Source organism: Pristiophorus japonicus, chromosome 9 (genome assembly GCF_044704955.1).
Source record: "Pristiophorus japonicus isolate sPriJap1 chromosome 9, sPriJap1.hap1, whole genome shotgun sequence".
In the NCBI taxonomy this organism is placed as follows: Eukaryota; Metazoa; Chordata; class Chondrichthyes; family Pristiophoridae; genus Pristiophorus; species Pristiophorus japonicus.
The window spans coordinates 55619691-55638909 of record NC_091985.1 but is presented as its reverse complement, the minus strand read 5'-3'; the positions used below and the strand labels follow the sequence as shown (position 1 = coordinate 55638909).

The following is a 19219-nucleotide window of genomic DNA, read 5'->3' as shown; positions in this document are numbered from 1 at the left end:
GTAGGCCATTCGGCCTTTCGAGCCTGCACCACCATTCAATATGATCATGGCTGATCATGCAACTTCAGTACCCCATTCCTGCTTTCTCTCCATACACCTTGATCCCTTTAGCCGTAAGGGCCATATCTAACTCCCTTTTTGAATATATTTACCGAACTGCCCTCAACAATTTTTTGTGGTAGAGAATTCCACAGGCTCTCAATTCTCTGAGTGAAGAAGTTTTTCCTTATCTCGGTCCTAAATGGCTTACCCCTTATCCTTAGACTGTGACCCCTGGTTCTGGACTTCTCCAACATCGGGAACATTCTTCCTGCATCTAATCTGTCCAATCCTGTCAGAATTTTGTTTCTATGAGATCCCCTCTCATTCTTCTAAATTCCAGTGAATATAAGCCCAGTCGATCCAGTCTCTCCTCATATGTCAGTCCTGCCATCCCGGGAATCAGTCTGGTGAACCTTCGCTGCACTCCCTCAATAGCAAGAATATCCTTCCTCAGATTAGGAGACCAAAACTGTACACCAAGGCCCTATACAACTGCAGTAAGACCTCCCTGCTCCTTTACTCAAATCCTCTCGCTATGAAGGCCATTTGCCTTCTTCATCGCCTGCTGTACCTACATGCTAACTTTAATGACTGATGTACCATGACACCCAGGTCTCGTTGCACCTCCCCTTTTCCTAATCTGTCACCATTCAGATAATATTCTGCCCTCCTGTGTTTGCCACTAAAGTGGATAACCTCACATTTATCTACATTATATTGCATCTGCCATGCATTTGCCTTCTCATCTAACCTGTCCAAGTCACCCTGCAGCCTCTTAGCATCCTCCTCACAGCTCACACTGCCACCCATCTTCGTGTCATCTGCAAACTTGGAGATATTACATTCAATTCCATCATCTAAATCATTAATGTATAATTGTAAATAGCTGGGGTCCCAGCACTGAACCTTGCAGTACCCCACTAGTCACTGCCTGCCATTCTGAAAAGGACCCGTTTATTCCTACTCTCTGCTTCCCATCTGCCAACCAGTTCTCTATCCACATCAATACATTACCCCCAATACCATGTGCTTTAATTTTGCACACTAATCTCTTGTGTGGGACTTAGTCAAAAGCCTTTTGAAAGTCCAAATACACCACATCCACTGGTTCCCCCTTGTCCATTCTACTAGTTACATCTTCAAAAAATTCTAGAAGATTTGTCAAGCATGATTTCCCTTTCATAAATCCATGCTGACTTGGACCGATCCTGTCACTGCTTTCCAAATGTGCTGCTATTACATCTTTAATAATTGATTCCAACATTTTCCCCACTATTGATGTCAGGCTAACCGGTCTATAATTCCCTGTTTTCTCTCTCCCTCCTTTTTTAAAAAGTGGGGTTACATTAGCTACCCTCCAGTCCATAGGAACTGATCCAAAGTCCATGGAATGTTGGAAAATGACCACCAATGCATCCATTGGCCCCAAGTTTCGGGCCACGCCGAAAACGGCGCACCTCCGAGCTGGGCGCCTGTTCTTCGCGCCTAAAAGTGCGCTAGAAAAAAACTTCGATATCCTCCGGCTCCTCGGAGCTCGATCTCAGCTTGCCGCGGTGCGCTCTTCACAGCGGGGGGCGGAGCCAAACACTCGCGCCGATTCTGTAAGTAGTGGGGGGCGGGTTCAATTTAAATGAGCCAATGTGGTGCCGGCAACCCTGCGCGTGCGCATTGGAGCGTGCGCGCACGCGCAGTGTCAAACAAACATTGGCACGCGGCCATTTTTAAAAGGACTCGGCTGCCGTCGAGCCAGTGACGCCGCCCCTTAAGCGTGGCTGAATGGCCTCAACCCCCTTGAAAAGCTGCGTGCGTCCGGTGTTGATCCTTTGGCTGCCGGCCAGCCACTGACGCCAATCCTATCCCATGGCCGAATGGCCTCAACCCCCTTGAAAAGCTGCGTGCGTCCGGTGTTGATCCTTCGGCTGCCGGCCAGCCACTGACGCCACTCCTATCCCATGGCCGAATGACCTTAACCCCCTTGAAAAGCTGCGTGCCTCCGGTGTTGATCCTTCGGCTGCCGGCCAGCCACTAAGAGAATGAAGGCCTGCCTGCAGCACCGCAGCTCAGCTCGAAGGCTGCTTGCTGCCGCTGCTGGGGCTGCCGTCGAGACACTGACGCCACACCCCTGCCTGTCTCCAACATGAAAGGCCTGCCTGAAGCACAGCAGCTCGAAGGCTGCTGATGTTTCACACAGGTAGGAACATGCTTTATTTAATCTTTTCTTTGCTTATAAATTTTTATTCAAATTGGATTTATTTGTATAATATTTGTATAAGTATAACTAAGGATTGATTGTAGAATTTAATTACTTCCCTCCCCCCCCTCCCCCACCTCGTTCCCTACGCCTAATTTTTAACCAATAAGGGAATTAAGGGTTCCGGGGAGCGGGCGGGTAAGTGGAGCTGAGTCCACGGCCAGATTAGCCATGATCTTGTTGAATGGCGGAGCAGGCTCGAGGGGCTAGATGGCCTACTCCTGTTCCTAATTCTTATGTTCTTATGTTCTAATTTGTAACCTACGCCTGATTTTCTAAAGTGTAGACAAGGTTTTTTTGAGCATACAAAAATCTTCACTTACTCCATTCTAAGTTAGTTTGGAGTAAGTTTTCACTGCCGAAACTTTGAAAACAGGCGTAAGTGGCCGGGCACGCCCCCTTTTGGAAAAAAAAATTCTGTTCCAAAGTGAAACTGTTCTAACTGACTAGAACTGGAGCAAATTTAAATGCCGAGAATTTGAATTTCTAAGATACTCCATTCTACACCAGTTGCTCCAAAAAATCAGGAGCAACTGAGGCCGAAACTTGGGCCCATTATTTCTAGGGCCACTTCCTTAAGTACTATGGGATGCAGACTATCAGGCCCTGGGGATTTATCGACCTTCAATCTAATCAATTTCCCTAACACAATTTCCTGACTAATAAGGATTTCCTTCAGTTCCTCCTTCTCACTAGCTCCTCGGTCCCTTTGTACTTCCGGAAGGTTATTTGTGTCTTCCTTCGTGAAGACAGAACCAAAATATTTGTTCAATTGGTCTGCCATTTCTTTGTTCCCCATTATAAATTCACCTGATTCTGACTGCAAGGGACCTACATTTGTCTTCACTATTCTTTTTCTCTTCACATATCTATGGAAGGTTTTGCAGTCAGTTTTTATGTTCCCTGCAAGCTTACACTCATACTCTATTTTCCCCCTCCTAATTAAACCCTTTGTCCTCCTCTGCTGAATTCTAAATTTCTCCCAATCCTCAGGTTTGCTGCTTTTTCTGCCCAATTTATATGCCTCGTCCTTGGATTTAACATTATCCCTAGCCACAGTTGAGCCACCTTCCCCGTTTTATTTTTACTCCAGACAGGGATGTACAATTGTTGTAGTTCATCCATGTGATCTTTAAATGTCTGCCATTGCCTATCCACTGTCAAGCCTTTAAGTATCATTCACTAGTCTATTCTAGTCAATCTACGTCACATACCATCGAAGTTACCTTTCTTTAAGTTCAGGACCCTAGTCTCTGAATTAACTCTGTCACTCTCCATTTTAATTAAGAATTCTGCCATATTATGGTCACTCTTCCCCCAAGGGGCCTCGCACAACAAGATTGCTAATTAATCCTCTCTCATTACACAACACCCAGTCTAGGATGGCCAGCTATCTAGTTGGTTCGTTGACATATTGGTCTAGAAAACCATCCCTTATACACTCCAGGAAATCCTCCTCCACTGTTGCTACCAGTTTGGTTAGCCCAATCAATATGTTGATTAAAGTCACTCATGATAAACTGCTGTACCTTTATTGCACGCATCCCTAATTTCCTGTTTGATGCCATCCCCAACCTCACTACTACTGTTTGACGGTGAAGAAGTCAAACAAGATACAGCATAGGACCAGATGGGGAATAATAGGTGATACCTTGAAAAGCACTGGGTAGCACCTGTTTGGTGTACTCCATGGTACTGCCACCATTAAGGTGCAGTATTGGGGAGCCAAGGTTAAGGAGGTAAAAATAAAGATGTTAGTCTATCTTCTTTGGAAAAGCGACTTCAAGTGACCTTTTGGAAACTTACAAAATTATGAAAGGCGTTGATAAGTTATTGACACTGATAAATGGTTCAAAAATGAAGGAATTGAATAAATAGCAAATTCAGGTAGAATTATTTCATAGAGAGTAATGGATTATGGAATTACTTACCAGGAAATTCATTGAAACAAATGGTGTAAGTAGGTTCAAGAGACAACTGTGCATGTTTTAGAGGATTATGTGGTGGGAGAAGGTTTGAGATAGATTTAGGGGTGAGCTTGTTGGACCCAATAACCTTTTAGCTTTTACTATCTAAGGATAAGAATTTACAGCATATTTGAAGTTGTAGCAGACTTCATATAGATGCTTGTGGTTTAACTTTCTATTTGAAATCATTTTACTGACACTATCTGCACAAGAATTAACAGCATAAACCTTCCCAAAATGTCCGCTTTCTGTTGTTCCATAGTTTCTTGCAATATTTTAACCACTAGGGGGGGTGTAGCCACACATACATAGTTGAATATTTTGTTTCTGAGGAGCTATAATGCTTGGATTGGGGCTTCTGTAGATTACACACAAAAATGGTCTCAGACAATTTAATAATTCAAAGCAAGTGCTATTAAACATCTGTTGAAACATTGTTGCTAGTATGCAAACGGATATACTTTTAATTTGTCTTTCAACAATAATGGATTGCTGATGCTCTGTGGAAATAAATATATTGGATTATGATTACTATGCACTTAAGTATTTATGTTTGGCTAGCTCATGGGCTCGATAGAATAGGTGTGATTGGAAAAGGGACTTGATGTGTTGGAATTCTTTATCTGAACACCACTCCACTCTGGGATCAGCAATTGGCCACTTTCTGAATATTAAAGCTGGCCTTTCAATCTCCTTTGTAGTTGCACCTCTTGCCCTTCATTTTATTGAATAAATTCCTCCACTAATCAAGTGAGTTAAAACTTTCCTTGCATTTCTGAATCTACTAAGCAAACAAAGTGCTTGGCTGGAGTATAAAGAAATTGGAATTCTGACTGCATGTGTGATCCTTCATCCCAGTTTTTTTTTCTTGCTTCCTTTGCTCAAGGCAACAACTGTCTAGTACTCCAAAGTAAGTGAAGCTTTATTTGGGAGCAGAGCCAAGATGAGCAATTGAGCTGCCCCATTTACACTGCAGCCGCACTGTAGGACAGCTGCTCATTGTTAATAATGGCATGCATATGTACAGAGCAAACCTCCAACTTCCTGACTGATTGATTGGCAGGAACTAGCAGTGCAAAGGGGAGGTCAGTACCATTTGTTAACAAAATATAGATCTTTGCTCAAAAAAAAAAATTATGTAACCTGGTTGCATTTGAAATTTGGTGAGAGGTATACTGAAGTGAAATTTGAATTGACTAAATTTGGCTCTGGCACTTTGCAATCTTTTTAAAATTACATCTAAGTTTATATCTCTTTGTACTTTCACAGATTTTCATCTAGGGGAGGGGAGAAAAGTTAACTCTGAGCAGGTTTTTCAGTGCTGACCTTTCTCCATGTTTAATGAAATGTAATACGAGCATTAAAAGTATTGTTAACCAAATTGAAAATGAGTATTTGTATAAACTGATAACACAAGAAGAAATGGGTAGGCAATGTGAAGCATCACTTAAAAAAAAACTTGAGACACCAAGGTGGACAGAGAAGGTAAGGTAAACAGGCAGCAATGATTAGATGGTGCCAAGCTTGGTTTTAAAAAGATTGAAGATTGTAGAAGGAAAGTTAGATTGAATAAAGTAAGGCTTTCCATAATTTGGAGGTCCTGGGAGAAAATGAGCTGGAACCGGGGAAAATGCAGAGAACGTTGACTTTTTGCTACAGGTTTTTTCATATATCCTGTCCAGGAGTGTGAGAGGTGTTCAAGACCTTTCCCAGATGTGGCATTCTATTCTGGACTTGGATGAATTTGGGCTTTGCTAGGCACAACAACAACTTGTATTTATATAGCATCTTTAACATAGTGAAAAGTCCCAAGGCGCTTCACAGGAGTATTATGAGATGAAAAATTTGACACCGAGCTGCAAAAATTAGAAATTAGCACAGGTGAACAAATGCTTAGTCAAATATATGCTTTAAGGAGGAAAGAGAGCTGGAGAGATTTAGGCAGGGAGTTCCAGAGTTTGGGGCCTAGGCAACAGAAGGCATGGCCACCTTGAGCGATTTATAATCAGGGACGCTCAAGAGGGCAGAATTAGAGGAGCGCAGGCATCTCTTGGGTGGGTGGGGGGGGCGGGGCTGGAGGATTACAGAGATAGGGAGGGGCGAGGCCATGGATTAGATAAATATTTATGCGTTATTGAGCAGAAGCTTTCTTGCCAGTGTTCTCCCCATCTCTCCCGAAGACTCATTACCTCATTCAAGTTGTTTGGTTGACCTTTGGAACTATTATGGATATCTGTATTATTGAGAAGCTTAGACAAGTGGCTAGGGAACATAATAACATAAGAATTAGGAGCAGGAGTAGGCTATACAGCTCCTCTAGCCTGCTCCGCCATTCAATCCGATCGTGGCTGATCCTTGACCTCAACTCTACTTTCCTGCTTGATCTACATATAGAAACATCCCTTGATTTCTCTAGAGTCCAACAATCTATCGATCTCAACCGAGAAAATACTCAACGACTGAGCATCCATGGCCATTTGTGGTAGAGAATTCCAAAGATTCACAAGCCCGAGTGAAGAAATGTCTCCTCATCTCTGTCTTAAATGGCCGACTCCTTATCCTGAGACTATGCCATCTCTCCAACCAGGGAAAACAGCCCCTCCGCATCCATTCCAGGGGTGGACAAAATATGGTCTACGGGGTGTATCCGGCCCGTCAGTTCATTCTATCCAGCCCACAGGCGCTCCAGCTGCACAGTCGTCAAGTCTTGCAATGGGCCCCCTCCACCCTACACATGGAGAGCTCGCTCAGGGTTACCACATCCTGGGAACAGGCTGCGTCCCTGAATCGGGGAAAAGCTGCCAGGAGTGCCTGATGCAGATCTACTTCCCTTTTGTGTCCCAGAGCTGGCCTAACGTCTGTCTGCGGCTCTCTCGCGCTCTGACTTGGTGAACCACTCTTCAAAAACCTGCGAAATCCGCCGCTCATCACTGGCTGGTGTGGGCACTGCTGCGCATGTGCACTGGATGCTCCTCCGCCAAGCCATAGCTGCTCATCTCGACGACTCTTAGTTTTACCGAAGATAGAGACCGGCGCTGCATCTTTATGTATATACAATGCTCTTGACAAATTAATCCAATTAAATAGTAAACTGCAAAAAATTCTATGTTACATGAAAAAAACATAGAAACATAGAAAATAGGTTCAGGAGTAGGCCATTCGGCCCTTCGAGCCTGCACCACCATTCAATAAGATCATAGCTGATCATTTCCTCAGTACCCCTTTCCTGCTTTCTCTCCATACCCCTTGATCCCTTTAGCCACAAGGGCCATATCTAACTCCCTCTTGAATATATCCAATGAACTGGCATCAACAACTCTCTGCGGTAGGGAATTCCACAGGTTAACAACTCTCTGAGTGAAGAAGTTTCTCCTCATCTCAGTCCTAAATGGCCTACCCCTTATTCTAAGGCTGTGTACCCTGGTTCTGGACTTCCCCAACATCAGGAACAATCTACCTGCATCTAACCTGTCCCGTCCTGTCAGAATCTTGTATGTTTCTATGAGATCCCCTCTCATCCTTCTAAACTCCAATGTGTAAAGGCCTAGTTGATCCAGTCTCTCCTCATATGTCAGTCCAGCCATCCCGGGAATCAGTCTGGTGAACCCTCGCTGCACTCCCTCAAGAGCAAGAACGTCCTTCCTCAGATTAGGAGACCAAAACTGAACACAATATTCCAGGTGAGGCCTCGCCAAGGCCCTGTACAACTGCAGTAAGACCTCCCTGCTCCCATACTCAAGTCCCCGAGCTATGAAGGCCAACATACCATTTGCCTTCTTTACCGCCAGCTGTACCTGTAGGCCAACTTTCAATGACTGATGAACCATGACACCCAAGTCTCGTTGCACCTCCCCTTTTCCTAATCTGCCACCATTCAGATAATATTCTGTCTTCGTGTTTTTGTCCCCAAAGTGGATAACCTCACATTTATCCACATTATACTGCATCTGCCATGTATTTGCCTACTTGCCTAACCTGTCCAAGTCCCCCTGCAGCCTTTTAGCATCCTCCTCACAGCTCACACTGCCACCCAGTTTAGTGTCATCTGAAAACTTGGAGATATTACACTCAATTCCTTCATCCAAATCATTGATGTATATTGTAAAGAGCTAGGGTCCCAGCACTGAGCCCTGCAGCACTTCACTAGTCACTGCCTGCCATTCTGAAAAGGACGCGTTTATCCCGACTCTCTGCTTCCTGTCCGCCAACCAGTTCTCGATCCACATCAGTATATTACCCCCAATACCATGTGCTTTGATTTTGCACACCAATCTCTTGTGTGGGACCTTGTCAAAAGCCTTTTGAAAGTCCAAATACACCACATCCTTGTCCACTCTACTCGTTACATCCTCACAAAATTCCAGAAGATTTGTCGAGCAAGATTTCCCCTTCATAAATCCATGCTGACTTGGACCGATCCTGTCATGCTTTCCAAATACGCTGCTATTTCATCCTTAATAATTGATTCCAACATTTTCCCCACCACTGATGTCAGGCTAACCGGTCAATAATTACCCGCTTTCTCTCTCCCTCCCTTTTTAAATAGTGGTGTTACATTAGCTACCTTCCAGTCCGTAGGAACTGACCCAGAGTCGATAGACTGTTGGAAAATGATCATCAATGCATCCACTATTTCTAGGGCCACTTTCTTAAGTACTCTGGGATGCAGACTATCAAGCCCTGGTGATTTATCGGCCTTCAATCCCATCAATTTCCCTAACACAATTTCCCGCCTAATAAGGATATCCTTCAGCTCCTCCTTCTCACTAGACCCTCTGTCCCCTAGTACTTCCGGAAAGTTATTTGTGTCTTCCTTTGTGAAGACAGAACCAAAGTATTTGATCAATTAGTCTGCCATTTCTTTGTTCCCCATTATAAATTCACCTGAATCCGACTGCAAAGGACCTACATTTTTCTTCACTAATCTTTTTCTCTTCACATATCTATAGAAGCTTTCGCAGTCAGTTTTTATGTTCCTGGCAAGCTTCTTCTCGTACTCTATTTTCCCCCTCTTAATTAAACCCTTTGTCTTCCTCTGCTGAATTCTAAATTTCTCCCAGTCCTCAGGTTTGCTGCTTTTTCTGGCCAATTTATATGCCTCTTCCTTGGATTTAACACTATCCTTAATTTCCCTTGTTAGCCATGGTTGAGCCACCTTTCCTGTTTTATTTTTACTCCAGACAGGGATGTAAAATTGCTAAAGTTCATCCCATATGATCCTTGCATCATATCAGCACCGATCACCCAGTCTTTAAACACTGCAAATGGAAGGCAATAATTGGCAAATACAAGTAATCCGTTCTTTTTCAAATGAATACAATTACATTTTATGGTCAGTTTCTGCTTTAAATATTATAACATAAACCTACAAATGAGTCAGACTCAGAATCACTAGGCATCCTGGCATTCTGGTTAATATATATACCTAGAGTATGACGGCAGGCGAGTTCTCATGGCTGTTTTAAACACTGGAGTGGATCTCGAAGCACAAGGACTCCAGTTCTAGTTCAGGCCTTGTGAAGCCTCGGGTTCCTGTGGTCAGCACACTAAAAAGAGAACAACGCTCGCGTCGGAGGCCCTTTGGGCGGGCCACATTGCCCGCATGCCAGACAAGAGACTCCTAAAGCAAGCACTCTACTCTGAACTCCTACACGGTAAGCGAGCCCCAGGTGGGCAGAGGAAATGTTTCAAGGACACCCTCAAAGCCTCCTTGATAAAGTGCAACATCCCCACCGACACCTGGGCGTCCCTGGCCAAAGGCTGCCCAAAGTAGAGGAAGAGCATCCGGGAGGGCGCTGAGCACCTCGAGTCTCGTCATCAAGAGCATGCAGAAAACAAGCGCGGGGAGCGGAAGGAGCGTGCGGCAAACCAGACTCCCCATCCACCCTTTCCTCCAACGACTGTCCCACCTGCGACAGAGACTGTAATTCCTGTATTGGACTATCCAGTCACCTGAGAACTCGTTTTTGGAGTGGAAGCAAGTCTTCCTCGATTTCGAGGGACTGCCTATGATGATGATGATGATGATGCAGACTTGAGCCATGTAGACTTTCAGTACAGCATGTCATCGATCAATCAGTCATTTAATAACGGAAGGCTTGACTATTTTACAATACATTTTGTGTATTTAAGATCGTATCTGACTACTATCTCAATTTATGCTTATATTTATGCAATGTTTATGTGTATGTAATGTGCCCTCTTTTTTGTGCGTGGTCCCTTTAAATTTGCATGCGCAGTGTCTCTTCCAGCGGAAGAAGCTGGTGAGCAGCCTGCGCGGGACCTCGAGATTGTTGCGCAACCGTGCACCTTGGGGGGAACATTGGTGTGCGGCCCTCAACTGCTCAGCAGAACTTGCTAAATGGCACCCCCAGCCCAAATAATTGCCCACCCCAATCTAACCTGTCAATCCCCCTCAAAATCTTTTATGTTTCAATAAGGTCACCTCTTATTCTTTTAAACTCCAGAGAGTGTATGCCCAATCTACTCAATCTCTCCTCGTGTGTTGAACACCACTGATGTTGAAAAGAGTAAGGGAGAAATTGAGGGGGTGTGATTGGATTTTAAAATCTTGCAGATGGTGACTGGAAAGCTAGACTTGGGCAGAAATTTTGACATCCTTGGTAGGAATGAGTTAGAATAGGAAATGGCGCAGTGAAACTTGATTTTGACACTGAGGATCTAAGAAGGAGGAAGCGTATGAATTGGTATATTTGGAACTTAAAAGGAACAAGAGAGGACATTTCAGAAGACAAATAATAACCACAATAATATCAATGAAATGGAGATGAGGGGGTTGCAATTTAGTGATAATTATTTTAATCTGTTTAATTATTTTAATGGTTATCCCTGCTGGATTCCCGCCCTTCTGCAGATGTCTGCCTCATCGACACAGTAGTATCTGGGGCCCAGATTGCCCAATACCATTTACATTAAAATTTGGCACTTTAAATATTCCACTACCATTTTTTTTGATCCAACATCATGTGCTTCAGCATTTTCCATTTTTAAAACTATATTGCTGCCATTTTTTTGGATCTGTATATATTGGTAAGTGCTGGTAATTAACATGATGAAGCCATAGTTATAAACTCTTGTACATCAGCCATTTATCATTCTATGTAAGTGTGAGTTACAAGACACTAATTTAATTATGTTTTAGGGCATCAAATAAATTAGTGGTTTGACAAGATTGGAATCCCTGCCAAACATTATTTTGATGTATTTTTTAAAGTTTTTTGACAGTATGCACTGTATGTAGTCAATGTAACTGTACAAGCAAAAGAGTAATAAAGGTCATCGAATCATGGAACCTGAAGTTTTATAAGGTGCCATAAACCTTAAGAGTATGATATAATCTAATATAACCAGTTCTTTATGGTAGTAGGTTAATGTAGTATACGCTGTACAATTAGAAATATTTCAAATGAGCTTTGTCACACTGTTCTATGTTTGATTGTGATATATTCAGAGTAATCCTGCTCCTGAAATAAAACCCAACATCAGTTGGCTTCAAATTGTAGCTTGCTAAGGGCTGGCCTGCCTTTCTATCTTTTTTAAATGTGTTTAGTCACAAGACATGATAACTATGTGCTGTCACTCTGTGCTGGTTATGTTTGATAACTTGGGGAGGGAACCAGTACTGTTATGGGCTTGCAGAGCTTCTTCGTTTGCTTACAAAAACAAATTTGTTACTAGATATCTAAAACCAAAACTATAATTGACATTGCAACCTTTTGGGAAAATCCAGTATCTGTCAAATTAATTTGATGATTTTTGTGGCCACATTAAAATAAGTGTCAATAAGCAATGTTTTAACACTGAACTAGTCATTAGCCATTTCACAAAGAACACACAAGTCTTTCTTTGTTGTTTTTATTTGATCAACATTATACATCATAAAACAACTTGCATTTGTATAATACCTTTAAAGGAGTAAAACATTCCAAGACACTTCACAGGAGCGGTATCAAACATAATTTGACACTGAGTCATATAAGGAGAAATTAGGACAGATGACCAGAGGTCGTTTTTAAGAAATGTCTTGAAGGAAGATAGAGAGGTGGGGAGGTTTAGGGAGTAAATTCCAGAGTTTAGGACCTAGGCAGCTGAAGGCATGGCCGCAAATAGTGGAGCGATTAAAATAAGGGATGCGCAAGAGGTCAGAATTGGAGTGGCATAGAGATCTTGAAGGTTTGTAGGGCTGGAGGAGGTTACAGAGATGGGGAGGGGCGAGGCCTTGGAGGGATTTGAAAGGAGAATTTTTAAATTGAGGCATTGCCGGACCAGGAGCCAATGTAGGTCAGTGAGCACAGGGGCCATGTGTGAAATTCCTGAATATTGTGAGGTCCCATGTACAGCACTGGATTATAGGTTGTCGAGCTCTTTCAAACTCCAGCCACAGTACTGTAATGGGTGCAGTATTATTGTGCTTTTATTACTAGCCTAACAGCCCAGTGGTCATGAGTTCAAATTCCCCATGGCAAGTTGTGAAATTGAATTCAAAAAAGAGAACTGACCACCCCAACCCATCCTACGTGTGATTTCAGTCCAGCGTTACCTGGTTGACTCGAAGGCTGTTGACTCTGAAGTGGTTTAATAAGTCACTCTGTTGAAAGAAGGCCTGCCACCAGGGCAACTAGTGATGGACAATAAATACTACCTTGCTGCATCTCAAGAGTAAATATTAATAATACCTGAGCTGGTCCTGCAGAGACACAAAAATCTAATAGATTTGAGATGCTAGATGTAGGAACATTCAATATGTCCGGCATGATTGTCGGGCAAAGAACAGTCATGTAATCGCTGCATTGTACCTAACATCATCATCCATACCTGGTCACATTGCAGTACAATTGCTCAGAAACAATTCCCCCCCCCGCCCCCCCAGCCAAGAACTAAAGGCAGCTAGGGAAGCTACTGACTGGATAAAAGACCAATGGCTATCTTAAGAGTTTTCCTTAGAGTGGGAGCTAACACAAAACTCTCGCAAACAGGGAGGAACAACACAACACTGCGCTCACTCTCTTTCATGTGCTCTCTTTCATTTGTCCCTCTTCCTCTGCAAACTCGTGTTGCCTTGCATACTCCCCTCCACCTTCCTTCAGCCCAGCCTTTGAAGATTATTAGAGCAGGAAGTGACCTTGTAACGACTGTATCCTTTTCGTTATACAGGGCTATGTCTATCTGGGATACCAGTCTTCAGATCACCACAATTTGCAGTTTGCTTGGAGCTTGGCTTGGAGCAATTCCTATTCCGCTGGACTGGGACAGGCCTTGGCAGGTATGCAGTGGTTCATATGAATCTTGAAAAATATGTATGCCTAAATGATCTACTGTTTCATGTGATAAATGTATTGCTCTTTTAGCAATGTGTCATGGAAAAGGGACAAAGTTTGTTTGAAAATAAATTGAAATTGACAAGTATATGTGTCGAAATTGGGGGGGAAGAGGGTGGTGGAAGTCATTAACTGGTAGGTATGTTTCAAACTCTAATTGTTAAAATTTCACATGCTTAGAGAAAAAGTGTTTGAGTTATGATGTAAGGGCCTTTTGAGAATTATATCTGAAAGTACAAGTATTTATCTACAAGGCTGATTAATGTTCCGACATGTTTAATACATGAATAAATTACACTGAACTAACTAAAGAATAAGATGCAAAGCTCTCTGCATCTCTAATATAGATTGAACCTCTATTATCCGGGACACTCTTATCCGGCACCATCCCTTGTCCGGCACTATTCCTGGCCGCTGGGTGGGGCATGCGCAGAATGCGCCGGCCAAAATCCTTCCTTCTCTGCCAACTCTTGCGATAGTGATTGTCTATTTTCCTGTTTGTCATTTTGTTGCAGATCTATGTTTGTGTTGCAGGTCCCCCCCCCCCCCACCCCTCCCCCTGCGGCCTTCCTCACTGCCGCACTTCCAGCCCCCAGCCAACCAGCCAGCCCTGAAACACCGTCGCACTCCCGCGACCAGTCTCACACTGTACATTTTTTTTTAATTTGTCCAGGGTACTCACCAATATAATCTTTCCCCTCGATGCCGGGGTTATTGGCTGCCTTCACCTAGTTGCCCTGCTGGAACTCCTGCAGCCACAATCCTCGGGCCGTCCGCTCCTCTGCTCACCGTTCCCTCTGGGGGAGAGGGGGGTTGGGCCAGCGGGCTGCGGCAACTCTTCGGGGCCCGCTTGGGCCGACGACCCCACCCCGACCTCGGGCGACCTCCTCCTCCTTCCTTTCCCCCGCCCCCCCCCGACCTTGGGCGTCCTCCTCCTCTCCCTCCCCCTCCTCCTCCTCCCTCCCCCTCCTTCCCTCGGCCCCCCCCCCCCCCAAACCTCGGGCGACCGCCTCCTCCTCCCCCCCCCCCCCCCCCCCCCCCCCGACCTCGGACAACCTCTTCCTCCCCCGACCTCTGGTCGATCGCCTCCCCTCATCCGGCAAAATCCCTCATTCGGCACAGGCCAGGTCCCGAGGGTGCCAGATAAGGGAAGTTCACACTGTATATTGGTTTTCAACTTGGGGTCCCCGACTCTCAGAATTCCATGGCGTCATCAGATTTCTGTATTGGTTGAACCGTGTCCATGTGTGTCTGACAGTCTGTTACTTAACTACTTAGTGCCTTGAAAATATTTTATCCAAACTTTTATTATTTCATTTTGTATGCTTCTATAACAAAGAGCTTGTAATTATATAGCGCCTTTAATGTAGTAAAACATCCTAAGGCGCTTCACAGCAGCATTATTAAACAAAATTTGACACCAAACCACCTAGAGATATCAGAACAGGGACCAACAGCTTGGTCTAAGAGGTAGGTTTTAAGGAGCATCTCAAAGAAGGAGAATGAGTTAGAGAGAGACGAAGAGGTTTAGGGAGGGAATTCCAGAGCTTCAGTCTTCAGCAGTGGAGTGATGAAAATCATGGATGCGCAAAAGAGGCCAGAATTGGAGGTGCGCAGAGATCTCTTGCAGGTTGTAGAGTTACAGAAATAGGGAGGGGCGAGGCAATGGAGGAATTTGAAAACCAGGATGAGAATTTATAAATCTAGCTGTTGCCAGACTTGGAGCCAATGTAGGTCAGTGAGCACAGGGGTGATGGGTGAGCGGGACTTGGTGCGGGTTAGGAGACGGGCAGCAGAGTTTTGGATGAGCTCAAGTTTATGGAGAGAGCAAGATGGGAGGCTGGCCAGGAGAGAATTTGAATAGTTGTGTCTAGAGGTAACAAAGGCATGGATGAGGCAAGGAAGGAGATGGCCGATATTATGGAGGTGGATGCCAAGGTTGCAAACGATCTGGTTCAGCCTCAGACAGTGGCTAGGGAGAGAGATGGAGCCGATAGTGAGGGAACAGAAAACAATGACTTTTGTCATCACTATGGCAGGGACTGAAGATAATGGCTTTATTCTTCCCAATATTTAATTTGAAGGAAATTTCTGCTCTGCCAATACTGGATGTCAGACAAGCAGCATGACAAATCAGATGCAGTGGAGGGGTCGAGAGAGGTGGTGAGGTAGAGCTGGATGTTGTTGGCGTACATGTGGAACATGACATTGTGTTTTCGGATGATTCCGCTGAGGGTCAGCGTGTAGTTGAGAAATTGGGGTGGGGTGGGGGGGGTGCAAGGATAAAGGGGGGACTCCAGAGGTAACAGTACAGGACTGGGAAGAGAAGCCATTGCAGTAGATTTTCTGGCTTTAACTGGATAGAGAGGAATGGAGCCAGGCAAGAGGAATCCAACCCAGCTGAAAACTGAGGAGAGAGGCGTGGAGGATGGGGAGGAGGATGTGGTCAACCGTGTCAAAACCTACAGACCGGTCGAGAAGGATGAGGATAGTTTACCTTGGTCAGAGTCACATAGGATGCCATTTATGACTTTGATATGAGACGTTTCAGTTCTGTGGCAGGGACGGGAACCTGATTGAAAAGGTTCTAAAATGGAGTTGCAGGAAAGATCGGTACGGATTTAGATACATCAAGCTCTAATCTGATTTTGCATTAGTTTTATCAAAAAGTGAGCATTTTGCTTAAGATGAGAAATATCAGTATGAGAAACACTTTTGCACTTGCTCCCAGTATCGTTGTTCACTACTGTTCAAGTACAGCCATGGGTTCAATACAGAGTAAAGCTCCTTTTATTGCTCCAATGTACCTTAACTTTATATATGTCCAAGCTCATTTTGCTTAAGACATATAGATCCAATTGAGAAAGAAACTTAAATCTGGTTGAATTCAACCCCGGTGCTAAATATATTTTTTTAATCAATTGTCTACTTTACTTCTTTTCCACCCACAGGTGCTACATTCACATACGGTCAATTCCAGATCATGTAACAAGGCTTGGGTACAGACTTTGCCAGAATATCTGTTAATGGCGCTGACATAATTCAGTTAAGACTTCAGCTAGTGATGGGATACTTACAATTGTCAATACTTTTATTCTCCTCACAAGAGATGAAATGCCAACATGTAGCACTTCATAGAAGAGTTGACAAAGGAAAGCAACTTTCTGTAGCAGTGGTCCTGAGACTTTTGGCTCCAGGGATACATTGAATCAGATCATTGTTTTAGCAGCTACCAAGACTTTTGGCAAACCTAAAAAGTGGATTGCTAGAGATTTTTCATCTGTACATGAGTACAGGTTTTAGCATCAATGCAGTGATGCAGTGGGTTAGAATGCTCCATTCATCTCAGGACTCTAGATTTGAACTAAAACTGATGAGATGCAAGTCTTTTCCTTCCTTCTGTGTATAAGAGGCCCGAGTGTGATTTTTGTTTATGTATCCAGTTCTGGGTACGCAGCAATAAGCAGACTGAGATGCCTGAGGTCACAAGGATGGCTCGTGTCGGTAGCAAATGGAAAATTCACTGGTTTTATGAAGGAAATTGCTCTGGTTGAGCTGGCAAATTGTGAGTCTATGCAAAAGAGAAATCGGAATAGTGAAACATTTTTAGCTTTAGTCACCTTGATGAACACGAGAAGAAAATCTGATGCTCTCATTCGTTGCTTTCAAAGATCAGCATTTTTTTTTTGAAATTGTGTAATTTTGCTTCGCGTGTTGGATATTTTCGGCATATCAATCTCAGCAGTTTTAAATAACTTGAATAAACTCCAAAACCAGTTCTACCAACATAGAATTCTTCACAGATGAGAATTCTTGGCAAATTTTCCTTTGGAAAATGAGTACTCCAGAGACTTTAACATTAATTTTTAAAAAAAAACTTGAGCAGCAGTACCATACTGTCACTAATACCGTTATTCACAAAGTATGTAAGAGTTGGCACTGTCGCTTGTGGTTAAACTTTTAGTGATTCATAGGCTCTAAAATTAAATATATATTTTTTAAATGTAATCTATTTTCCCCTTCGTGCCAGTTTCAAAATGACAAGCCTTTTAGATTCCCTTATAGATTTTCATCTTTGTATTTCTGAAACGTGTTTAATTTTTTTTATTTATACTTGGCTTGTCCCTCTTGGCTTAAGCACAATCTGTTATCTAGCCATCAGGAATAAACAAACATGCATTTATATAGCTCCTGTTACAGCCTCGGGATGCCCCAAAGCGCTTCGCAGCCAATTAATTACTTTTAAAGTGTGGTCATTGTTTTAATGTAGGGAAATGCAGCAACAAATGTTTGCAAAGCAAGGTCTTGCAAACAGCATTGAGCGAAATGTCCAGATAATCTGTTTTATTGATGTTGTTTAAGAGATAAATGTTAGCCAGGACACCAGGGAGAACTTCCTGCTCTTCAAATAGCGCTAAGAGATCTTTAACTTCCACCTGAGAGGTCAGGCAGAGCCTTGGTTTAACGTCTCCCCTGAAAGACGACACCTCCTGGCAGTGCAGCACTCCCTCAGTACTGCACTGAAGTATTAGCCCAGATTATGTGCTCATGTCCTGGAGGGAGCACACGAGACAAGCCTTTGGGTGGGTATCTTTCCCTCATTGACATGCTGCTTGGCACTTCATCACATCAACACAACTGCGATCAGGAATTCAATGGGTGATATATACCTGCATCCGATAACCTTCTGCCACTGCGTGTTCTCCCAACATACTGGGCAACTGCACTCTCATTGTTGCAGTAAACTGTTGTGATTTAAAAATTGGTTATATAATATGGTTGGACAGCGCTGCTTTGTAATTTTGTCATCTCGGATCCTACAGCTTGCAATTTTTTAAGTTACTTATGTATCGATTCAATAATCTTCGTGCCAATAGTGACCATTTGTCCAAAGTATTGCATGAAAGACTTCCAATTTGGTTTAGTATTGTTTTCCATCAGTCTGAATATTCTCTCAGGCTGCCAAGATAGTCGCCCCCTATATACCTCTTTAAGTAAAATGTTACCACAATTTCTAAAGCTAAGCACTCTGTGCCTAGTCTCCACACCACTAGCAGAGCCTTGCTTGCAGCAGGCAGCTTACTGAGCAAGTGCAGGTGGGACAGTTCATGATACACTGTCCATTAGAAAGAAATTTGCTCAAATTTCAGAGAGTAAGAAACCAATTTAAAAAAAAAATACTTGCACTATTTTTCAAAAAATGACTAATCACATTCCTCCCCCCAAAAACTCAGTTCATCAGCAGCCAAATTTGGTTTCCCACCATCTCACTGTATTCCCCTAAGGTTAATTTTATAACATGAAAAATGTAATTATTGTTTTTAAAACAATAAAACGTGCCCATTCCATCTTCTAGTATCTCCAACAACTTTATCTGGCACAAGCTTCCCCTCTCTGGCCTCTTCTGCCTCTGCCTCATTTCTGGAGATCCTGTCCTGCAACTGAACTGCTTCCTTTCTGGACCTCCTGATATTTTTGTACCCACCTTCATATACAACTCTTCTCCATTTGCTCCAAGTGTGCATGACTCTGCTACCTCCATAACAGTACTTTACCTCTGATCCTAGCTCAGCAGCAACAGCACAACAGTTGTGATGTTCTGTGCATCCCACACCATCAGC

At 43.5% G+C, this 19219-nt stretch overlaps 1 protein-coding gene across 1 annotated transcript in view; it reads left to right on the top strand.

Annotated features, from left to right (window-relative positions):
• Nucleotides 1–19219, top strand: part of pigf (phosphatidylinositol glycan anchor biosynthesis, class F) — a 64831-nt gene that overhangs the window by 18837 nt on the left and 26775 nt on the right. Inside the window, exon 4 of the mRNA XM_070889362.1 lies at nt 13435–13543. Within this exon, the coding sequence (XP_070745463.1) occupies nt 13435–13543 (109 nt within the window). The remainder of the gene's footprint in view (nt 1–13434; nt 13544–19219) is intronic.